The 11,467-nt window shown below is 37.8% G+C and overlaps 1 protein-coding gene across 1 annotated transcript in view; it reads left to right on the top strand.

Annotated features, from left to right (window-relative positions):
• The first annotated feature begins 1,154 nt into the window (after positions 1–1,154).
• Positions 1,155–11,467, top strand: part of KCND2 (potassium voltage-gated channel subfamily D member 2) — a 261,512-nt gene continuing 251,199 nt past the window's right edge. Inside the window, exon 1 of the mRNA XM_042872738.1 lies at positions 1,155–2,269. Within this exon, the coding sequence (XP_042728672.1) occupies positions 1,155–2,269 (1,115 nt within the window). The remainder of the gene's footprint in view (positions 2,270–11,467) is intronic.

Below are 11,467 nucleotides of genomic sequence, written 5' to 3'. Positions count from 1 at the left end.
TTTCCAAAAGTCTCTATGCAACTGAGCGCTCTCGTCAGACTTTCCCAGGTAGGTGCCGCAGACTGAGCACGGCAAGAGGGATGCGAGAGCAGAACCGAGGGGAAGGGGCGAGAAGCAGGAGGGGGGGGCGCGGGGGGTACGATCCGGCCGCCGAGCCGCGACCTGCCGCACCGGGGCCCCACGCCGCCGCTCTCCTGCCCCGCTCCCGCCCCGGTTTCGCCCTCCGCCGCCCTTTTGGCCGCTGCCGAGGTGCCCCTCGCACCCCGCCCTTTCCTCGCCATCGCCACCGCCGCCCCGCTTCGCATCAGCACCTTCCCTGCCCCTCGCCCCACTACATGCGGAATCCCCAGACCGCTCCCTGCCCTGGGGCGCGCTACCTCGCCCCTTCTGGCGCCCCTCTGTCCTTTGATGCATTTCCTATAGAAAAAAAACTTGCCTTAAAGTTTAATGTTGCCGCCTGGAGCTCCTCCCTCTGCCCCGCCGGCTGCCCCGGCCCCGAGCCCGGGTGAAGAGGAGTCCCCGGGGCGGCGATCAAGGACAGCGAGAGGATTCGTCCCCTGCTGCTCCGCAGCGGCCCGCCCGGCCCAACCCCTCCGCCCCGGCACGGCGAGCGGACCCGCCGCAGCTCTCCCGGCGACGGCTCCGCTGGTGGCCGCGGCCCCGCGCCGACAGCGGGCGGGGAGCGGCGCGGAGAAGGGGCGGGGGGACAGGCTGCATCGCGCGTGGAGAACATCTACTTCCAGGTGGCTGCACCGCTGCACCAGGGCTGCCAACCGGCTCCCGTGGGTAGCGCTTTGTGGATCACAGCTTCCATCTAGGAGCATCGCGAGGACCTTGTATCCAAACGACTTGGCTGCTAGGCAGTTGTAGAAGCCATGAAAACGTTGATCTTCCAAGTGCCCCGATTTATTGTCCTAACTGTTTAACCAGCTCCTGGAAAGGATATTGTGGGGCCAAAAAAAAAAAAAAAAAAAAAAAAGAGGAAGAGGGAGGAATTAAACAGCCTGGTTAATTATTCTGAAAATCACAGCAATGTTTGAAAATTTGGGAGCCTTGAAAATGTGTGAACTTTTGTATTTTTCTTTTCCTTTTTAGTGGCTTGTCAAGAACTGTCTGTAGATTCACTCTCTCAGCTGTAGTCACTGTTTGGGATCATGGCAGCGGGCGTAGCAGCTTGGTTACCCTTTGCCAGGGCAGCAGCCATAGGATGGATGCCAGTGGCCACAGGTCCCATGCCAGCTGCTCCACGGCAGGAGAGGAAGCGAAGCCAAGACTCTCTGATTGTGCTGAATGTGAGTGGCATCCAGTTCCAGACATGGCTGGACACTTTGGAGCGCTACCCTGACACCCTGCTCGGCAGTTCGGAGCGGGACTTCTTTTACCACCCTGAGACACAGCAGTACTTTTTCGATCGGGACCCTGACATTTTCCGCCACATTCTCAACTTCTACCGTACTGGGAAGCTCCATTACCCTCGCCAGGAGTGCATCTCTGCTTACGATGAGGAGCTGGCCTTTTTTGGCATCATCCCGGAGATCATTGGTGACTGCTGTTATGAGGAGTACAAGGATCGCCGTCGTGAGAATGCTGAGCGCCTGCAGGATGATGCTGACCAGGATCACGCAGCTGAGAGCTCCCTGCCCTCGATGACAGCTAGGCAGAGGATGTGGCGGGCCTTTGAAAACCCACACACCAGTACACTGGCTCTAGTCTTCTACTATGTCACTGGTTTCTTTATTGCTGTCTCTGTTATTGCCAATGTGGTGGAGACAGTGCCCTGTGGGGTGAGCCCGGGTCGCATCAAGGAGCTGCCCTGTGGAGAGCGCTATGCTGTGGCTTTCTTCTGTCTGGATACTGCTTGTGTCATGATCTTCACAGTTGAATATCTCCTACGCCTGCTGGCAGCTCCAAGTCGCTACAAATTTGTGCGCAGTGTCATGAGTATCATTGATGTGGTAGCCATCATGCCATATTACATTGGCCTGGTGATGACAGATAATGAGGATGTCAGTGGGGCTTTTGTGACACTAAGAGTCTTTCGTGTCTTCAGGATCTTTAAGTTCTCCCGCCACTCGCAGGGGCTGCGCATCCTGGGCTACACCCTCAAAAGCTGCGCCTCGGAATTAGGCTTCCTTCTCTTCTCACTTACCATGGCCATCATCATCTTTGCCACAGTCATGTACTATGCAGAGAAAGGTTCATCAGCCAGCAAGTTCACCAGCATCCCCGCAGCCTTCTGGTACACCATTGTCACCATGACAACACTGGGGTAAGTGCAGCTGGCGTTTGGTTACAGCCAACATTCCAACAAGTGGGTTGGCAAGAAGGAAAAATGCAAGATTTTTTTTTTTTTTTTTATTTATATATATATATATATATATATATATATATATATATATATATATATATATACTATACATATAGTAAAAATGAGAGGGTAGTTTTTTTGCTACACAACTCCATGAATACAGTTCAGCACTGCTTTCTAAGAGTTTCACATATGGAGTTGAGTTAAAAACGTTGCTGAACGTTAAAGTAACCCAAACCCCAAAGCTATAGATAAATTAAGAAAACTGATTGGTGTCTTTGCCATTTGCTCTAACATTTTATTTCGGTTTGGCTTTTGAAATGTGAATATTTTATGAAGATCTGTGAGTTATCAGTGGCTTTTTAATAGTGCAATATGTTTGTTGGCAGTACTTGTTACAGTGTTGCCAAAGTATCGATAAGGACAACCCAGGTGCAATATTTTAAGGAGATCATGCATAAAAGGAGGTCTGCCATTTTGTTTGAAGTGATGTGTTGATGTAGACTGGGTATGAAGTTGGATTTTACAAAGTCATTCACTTTTATGAAAATAAAGCAAGTATAGATAGCTTGGTTTTCACAAATATGGTTCTTGTGTTACTTGAGAGTCTGGATAGATTTCCTTTGATTTCTGTGTAACTATAACTTGGACTCAAGTAAATGGTGCATCTTGCTACACTGACCTGTGACAGATTCTGGAAAGTGATCTGAGGAAATGTGAGACATCTATTCGACAGACCAACCTCATGTCTTGAAACATAATTCTAATGACAGTTTGCATTCTTGAAGAACATTAGGAATGTAAAGGTGCTGCTGTTGGAATTAGACAGACCCCAACTGAGATTACTGAAACGATGTGTTGCAGTATTATTTTTTAAACTTTCTTTCTGATACCAGGTCATGTTGTAGCAGCTAATTCGGTGTACCAGGTTGTAAAATGTGTTTGTCTGTATTTCTAACAGGGATTTAGAAGGCTGACTAATTTAAGAAGCTTATTTTGAGATGTAAAATATGAACTATGAAACTGAAAATTGTTGATTCTGTATAATTTTTTTTAGTTATTTAATAACTACAGTTGTTAAAAGTCAAACTTTTTACTCTCATATAGGGAAAGCCCTTCATTTTATTAATCAAACACTTCACCATATCTTTTGGGACTGTTGAGATTTATGAAATATGTATAATTTTTTAATTTAACAAAATGAAAGTACACTCAAACTATTATGAAAAAGTTGATTTATTATGTGCAATTTAATTTACTTGGGAAATGGACATATAAAATATTGGAAAAGATAAAGGGACTGTGTAATGCCACCACTTTTTACACTGGGCTTTTATCTTCAGCATGATATAACAAATGAAGATAAATATAGTGCATTGTAAATATTTCATACCACTTGTAAGTGCAAGTTATGCTAAAAAGGAATGACAAGAGCTTTGGGGATTTTAGTCTGCTTTTTAGGTTGCTGGATTTTTTTGGTTTTTGCTTTCTTCTGTTAGTGACAAACTGACAGGACAAGCTAACACAAGGAACCAGTTCCAAAGTCCTGTGCTTTCTGATGCTCATTCTTTTTGCCACATCATTTTAACATTTGATGATTTTAACAAGTTAGGTTGTGAGAATTTAGCAATATTCAGGACATAGAATTCTATTATAGAAGAGCAAAAGCTTATCAGTACATACATACATTTTAATGAAGCATGTTTTTTAAGTAAGTTGTACTCACTATTTTGGACACTGTTTTGACTGTACTTGTCCGTGGTACTGAACAGAATTTTGTCCTAAATAATGTGACCAGTTCATAACTGATTATTACATGTGTATGATATTTATTAGGTTTTGATACGATTTCTGCATTTCTTTCATGAAATAATGGAAAACTCCAGGTTTTGAGATGTTATACTGGCTACTGATGAGATCTGTTTGCCAAAACTCTGAATAATACCTAAGAAGCTGTTTTCAAGTATGCAGCCACGCAATATTTGCATCCTAATGGGAATTAAAAGGGTTAAAAAGAGTACAGACATGCTTGACTCACTTTTGGAGGTCGTTTTCACAGAGAAAGTTCTGAGCGGGTTGCAAAGGGATCCAAGGTTTCACTCTCTGAAGTTCAGGTATGACAGACGTCACAGATTTCTGGGAAATCGTTAATCAGTGCGTAAGCTGGATGATGTTCTTTTGCTAATATCATGATAACCATATAAAGATTATCTTTAAATGTTAAATGTGTATGAATAATTTAAATAGAATTAACATAATAAAAGCTTTGAACTCTTTTCAGTTGATGGAATAATTACACAAAAGGAGAGGGAAAATACAAGAAAAAGCAGTAAGGGTCAGTGAAAGCTGATTGTAATTAGTGCTGCTACCTTTGCTTCTGTGCAAGGTCCTCTCACCCTCTTACTAATATAGAACTCCCATTCATTTTTAATTTTAGTTTTAGCTGCCATATAGGGCTATGTAAATGGCTCTATATGAACTTTTTTTTCTTTTAGGAACAAAACGAGATTAAGTCTTTTATTTTTTTTAATGACAATAATACACAATAGGTTTTGTGAAAAACTACAACAATATACATGACTGTTAATACCAAATAATAGGCTAATACGAAGTTTAGTTTTTGAGTCTTGGTGTCATCCTCCTATTTTGCCATAGAGCAAGGGTACTGAATAAGCGACCTTTGCAATTTGGGGAGTTATTATCATGGAAGCAGAGCTATATTTCTCAGTTCTGCATGATTGCCAAGTAATTAAACTATCTTTTAAAAACATAGATTACATTTTTCTCTGCAAAGTGCCAGTGTCTTCAAATATCACTACAATTTAACCTCCAAGGACATCCCCACTACTAACTGTTCTTGACTGCTCCAGTCAAGTAGTGCATACTTGTACATAGAGTTGTTACATGAAAGAAATTAAAATAGGTAAAGAGGAAAGTAAGAGAGAAAAAGAAAGATGTAGAGTAAGTTGATGAGGAGAGTAAGGGAAGATGGAAAGAAGAGAAAAAAGAGAGAAAAAAAGGAGGATAGAAAGAAGGAAGATGTAAAAAAAAGGATTAAGAGATAGAAGGGGCAAAGAGCAAAAGAAGTTATAGAGAGAAGTTATAAAGAAAGGAAGAGAGAAAGAAAAGGGAAAGGAAGGAAGGAAGGAAGGAAGGAAGGAAGGAAGGAAGGAAGGAAGGAAGGAAGGAAGGAAGGAAGGAAGGAAGGAAGGAAGAAAGAAGGAAGGAAGGAAGGAAGGAAGGAAGGAAGGAAGGAAGGAAGGAAGGAAGGAAGGAAGGAAGGAAGGAAGGAAGGAAGGAAGGAAGGAAAGGAGAAACTTTTTGCATATTAGGGTTATATGTATTCTTTTATAAACTGAACTGATTTCAAATTTAAGTTTAGTATTTTATCAGTATTAATTCTATCAAAGTAAAATACAGAACAAGGACAAGAGAATAAAATTGAAAGACATCATAAGGCAGTTTCATGGAGATTTAAGATAACAATGACATCAGAATTTAAGGCCAAAAAGATCAAGAAACGGGATAATGTGCAACATGGCAGAGGAAAAACAAGCTTAGATTTATAGAATTGGGTCTGACAGACTTACATGGGGGCTTGTGAACATCTATACCCATAGTGACACAGTTATGTCATTTTTTGCTGTCACCTCATAACATGATAATAACTTTCCTTTTGCCCTGCCAGTAGCCAACAAAGGATTGAAATAGCTGGTAAGGTTTAGATGGTGTCCGGGTGATGTTTATTCCCAAATCAGACAGAGCTGTAGTGTATTTTAATACTTTATAAAGATATTATACTTTAAATAGGGAACACGGTGCTCCTTTGCGACTAGTTCCAAAGCAATCTCACTGCTATATTAAACTTTTATATTTATAGAATTTACATCGGGTAGCTTTGTCAGGTCATATAATACATTTGTGGTTGAGCATAATATTTTATTAAGAGAGGCTTAAACACAAGACTATTCATTTATTTGCTTTCATTATGTAAACTAGAGGTATGTCTTCCAGAAACAATAAAGCACCCATTCATTTTCATTATTTGTTAATATAGCCCGTAGTGTATGAGAGATCCCATCTAAGATGTATCAAATTACTTGTATCTAATACTTTATAATCAGGTGACTGGATGTGACAATAGAAAGCTTCAAATAGTGAACAGGGTAATAGGATGATGGATTTTGTTTTTCTGTAAGTTTCATTCTCTTGTCATCACTCCTATTCCATTCTTACCACATCCCTGAGGTATATTCCATCCGTTAGTTTTCTTTGCAGTTCTTTCAAAATACTACTTTCTACAGTCTTCCTGCTTCAGAATTTGCCAGCTGGCTTGGCTCCTTTTCTCCCTAGTTTCAGACAAGTTTAACATTTATGTTAAGACTCCTCTGTTTTGTTTGATTCTGCTTCTTTGTTCCAGAGTCCTCATTCATCCTACACCTTTAGATAGAATCTTCCATTCATCATCACTGTCATTCATTCAACCTGAACTTTCCTCATAAGAGGGTTTTTTTTCCCTGACCTTCGCCTGATAGATTTTTTTTCTTATGAGCATCATAGAATTTCCACAGCACCTCTTTTTTTTCCCAAATGGCACAAACATTATCTGGTTTTCCTTTTCTGCAAGTGCCTTTAGTTTCCAATGGTCTCTGTGTGTTGGTTTGAAAACACCTGTCTCATCAGAACTCGTATTAAAAATATGTATGAGTTAAATAAAATCTAAAAAGAGAGCACAATATTAGAAATCCTTATTTTGTGAATAGTTTAATTAAGAGTTTAGAGATAGGGTAAAGAGGTAAAAAAATAAAGGTAAAGACTGGCAAGAATGGAATATTATTTCTGTATCTCTTACATATTGAGTAATTCTTTTTTGTGTGTGTGTTTCATATTTTCAACCTGATTTCAAACAGCATTTTTATATTTTTACATTCTTGTATGCAACCTAGTGAAGTTTGGATTTTGCAGATGTGTTTGACATCTCAATCTATTTTCTCTTCACAGCAGTGAAATTGCCTGAATCATTAGAATACTATGTAACTGAGGAGGAACAAAGTGTAGTGTAATTACTCTCAAAGCATATTACTAGATATTCAGAAATGGCTCCAGAGAGAAATACTAAAAAAGAAGGGTCATTTAGATGACAATGAAAAAAATTATTTGTTCTTTAATCAGAAGATGGCTCAAACTGTATTTGGCTATTGCTGACTTGATAGAGAACCTGGATCATTATTTTCCTGTTTAGTTGCACTATGGATGAGCTTTCCTGTTTAAAAAATATATATACTGTAGATCTCTTAGAGAAACAGCAGTTAGTTTACTTCACTCATTTCTCTTGATCATGAATTTCCTTGCTTCATTTAAAAAAAGCATGAAGTTAATACTTAATGAAAAGATGTTTCTGCACAGAATCTATTTATTTTGTCCTTTGGTGGAAATAGATAGAATTTTCTTTCCTTGCAGTTACTGTGAGACAAGAACAACGAGATCTGTAGGAACCAGGATGTAGCAAGGAAATACACTGATTTAGGACAGCAGAACAAATCGACTCAGAGAGTAATTATGACTAGCGCCTGACCTATTAATTATGACGTATCATTCACCTAATCCTCATTGAATATTGAGTTTTAGTAAAAGCCCTAAGTAATCAAACCCAAGAAGTTCAAACAGAGTGGCAATCTGTACTTGACTAGCATAATCACGTTCCTGTCTAAGAAGAAATATTTGCTATATAAACGCTATATAAATGTAGTAATACAGTATTACAAATAGTTCTCCTGCACGTAAATAAATAGATAGATAGATAGATAGATAGATAGATAGATAGATAGATAGCAGTCTGGAAGCTGAAGCTGTGTTTTGTGAACGCAGAAGCTTATAAATACTGCAGAAATAAGATGATCACCCAAAATAAGTTGGAAGCATCTTGCAGCTGCATGATGATAGTTAACTTCTCAAATATTTGAAATAAAGTCTAATTGATTACTTTTATTCCCTGAATTTAACACCTCTATGGTCCGCTAGCAGCAATGTTAATATGCATAGTTTACATCTTGGTAAACTGATGAGAGTAGAATTTCATCAGATAAGTTTTTCGAAAGAGGACTGTAAATAAGAAAATCAGAAATAAAGTCTACATAGAACTTTATCAAGTTTTGTCAGCTGCCTGACAACAGAGCTGAAAGAATGATAGAAAAAAATCTGTATATTTCTGTTCCTATCATTTATCAGGCAATAGATTTGAGCATAATTTTTATGTATAAAACATAGTTTTTAATGCGTCTTTTTTTTCTGCCCTGCTCAGACAGTAGAAGAAATGTTTTTAACTTTGCAAAAAGGCACTTTGAAATGATAACTCTATGCTGCATTTCCTGGAACAATAATGCTTACTGTGCTTGGACTTCAATCTTTATCACAATTGGTGTCCTGAATTCTATAATTATTCCTTATGGTTGGGTTGGGTTTTTTTTTTTGTGTCTAAAGCATATGACTTTGATCTTACCATGCTTAAGTTAATACCTTTTAATCCTTCTGTTAATTAAAAACTGTAGACTTTGTTTTGATGAAAAAAGTCATTTTCTTCAAAGTTCAGAAAGAAATTGGCATTATTACCAGAGCATAAATATCCTAGAACAGGAATTGTGATAAAATATAAAATAGAGTACTTGGGGTGCAACAAGTACTCTACAAGTATTCCGTAGAAAATTTCAGAAGAGGCTTAGGTGCTTAGAAACACAAGAGAACACCTGAAAACAACTAAACCAGGAAACTACATAGATAGTTGCCTTAGGAAACATGGTACTGTGTACAAAAGAATAACTGCTATACAAAAAAAAGTAATTTAAAGAGACTTTGGGAATGTCTTGCCCCTATCAAATCAAATAGGTCTTACAAGTGTCTGGTGAAAAATACAATATGTCCCATATTCACATAGCACTATGGAAGAAAATAAACTGCTGTGTATATATCATTCTTCAGAAAGAGAAATAAGTAGTTCAAGAAAAAAGAAAAAAAAAGATAATGTAACTGAAAGAATAAGGTATCTGAGGGTACTGCATGTTTTGATTCTTATTTTCTGTCTTTTTTCAAACCAACAGTTGAGTGTGAAAAGAGGTGTAAGAAATGTGAGCTATGGCATGCAGATATTGTTAAAATAATGAACATGTTTTTTAGCAATCAAGAACAGAATTATAAAATTGTGTCAGGCAAGAGGGTCCATTTTCTTAATAAAACATCCAGTTGAGAACGTATTGGTTCCAGTAGGTCTCATTCATAATCCATTTATGTTAAGATTCTCGTGTGGGTAAGAAAAAGTAAATTGTAAGTCTCAATTTAGACTACTGCAAATTATCCTCAACTCTGATGTGCTGACAAATGTTTTGTCTTTATTTGGATTTTTTTATGCATGTATTATTTAGATATAATTGGGAGGTTTGAGGAGTAGTTTGCATGCACATACTTTTATCTTTTTTTTTTTCTTTTTTTTTTTTTTTGAGTAATATGAGCTTTATAGGCATGTAGGATGTAGTTGTAGATTATTACCTTAGTCCCTGTTTCCAAATGAAACGTTGTATCACATTTCCCTTATTTTCCCTGATTCTTTGTGCAAAATATTATTTTCTTAAGTTAAGCATCTTTTATCAGCTTTGCAGTAAATCTTCATATCAAATACTAATATGCAAGGTAGAACTGCCAGTACTAAGAACACTACTATATATGTATTAAATGTAATCTAGAATAACATAATATAAACATTAAAAATGACCTAAAATCTTTACTAAGTATCTAAAGTTGAATGCTTGAGTGTTGAAGACTCAATTTCCTTAGACAGATAAAACTTCCTGTGTTGTAATAAGTATAAACTTCTAGCAACTTACACAGTCTGAGTACTTTGGTAAATTAAAATAAAGTAGGTATATTCTACTACAGTTTTAATTTGCCTTGAAAGAAAAAAAAAGCTCTGAAACTTCATAGAGGTACTTGTATTGATCTAATATTATGAGATTACATTACATTACTTCTAGTAGTTACTATCTTGAAACAAATTATTTTGAGGCAAAACCCCAACTTTCTTCAAAATGTGTATCCAGAAGTATGTTCTTTTTTATTGTACTGGCAGATTGTCAAAATATTTTGGCTGATACACAAGGAACAGTCTTTCAAATTATCACTTACAAGCTTGGCCATCCAGGCGTTCTTGCTGAGAGTCAGACTGTGAGGTTGTAAAGGACATAATGTAACTTTGTCTAATACTTGCTCACAGTCTGACAGTGTTTGCTGCATCCTTGTTCATTCTCTTCATTTAAGTCAGATGAATCAAAAGTTTTCTGTATGAGGACAAGTGTGAGAGAGATCCTTAAGTCTTTGTTGTTTTGTCGATCTTCCTCCTTTTATAACCCCAAAAAGGAGTTATGTTACTGTGACTGTGGCCTTACTTCCAGTTTTTGCAACTTCAATCTCTCCCACTTTCAGCCAGTTAACAATTCCCTGAGCATCCTTATCAGCTATGGACAGCGACTACTGCACTGTGCAGGGTTGCTTAGGAACAAAATTGATGCTCTTTGGCATGGTGGATTACAGCTGCAATTCTCAGGTCCCTAAACTCCTCTGCTTCCCTCAGAGGAATAAAAAGATTGAAGATGCTTTCCAAATCTGACTTGGAAGAGAATATATACATTTTTGGTTTCTATTATCTAATCTCTTCAATTCTGGTAAACAGCAGGTCCAGAGTTGTTATTTTTCTACTGAAAGTGGTGTAGTATTGAAAAATCTTCTTTAGTAACAACTCCTTTAACAAGAACTTCATAGTTTAAATACCAAGGTATCTTGTATGCTTTAAATAATTGAGAACTTTTAGGTTTTTGAAGCTTTTTTGTTTTTTTTGTTTGACTTTGGTTATTGATGTACTTGTTCATATAGTTTGATCAAATTCATGGTGAGAACTACGGACAGGCAAAACTAGACAGATGGTGTAGAGATTCTCATACACTTACTGACAGCTAGAAAAGTTAAAGGTGCAACTATTTCTTGAGTGTACTTGTTATAGGTATTGATCTAAAACATTAGATTGAATATTTCCATAGTACACAGCAGCAGAAAATTTAGTTAGTATTAATAGCATTACTTTTTTTTTTTTTTTTTTTTTTTTTTTTTTTTTTTTTT

This window comes from Lagopus leucura, unplaced genomic scaffold (assembly GCF_019238085.1).
Source record: "Lagopus leucura isolate 7727_CA_CO unplaced genomic scaffold, USGS_WTPT01 Super-Scaffold_100008, whole genome shotgun sequence".
NCBI lineage: Eukaryota > Metazoa > Chordata > Aves > Galliformes > Phasianidae > Lagopus > Lagopus leucura.
Note: the sequence above shows the minus strand (reverse complement) of the source record. Positions and strands in the feature narration are given on the sequence as shown.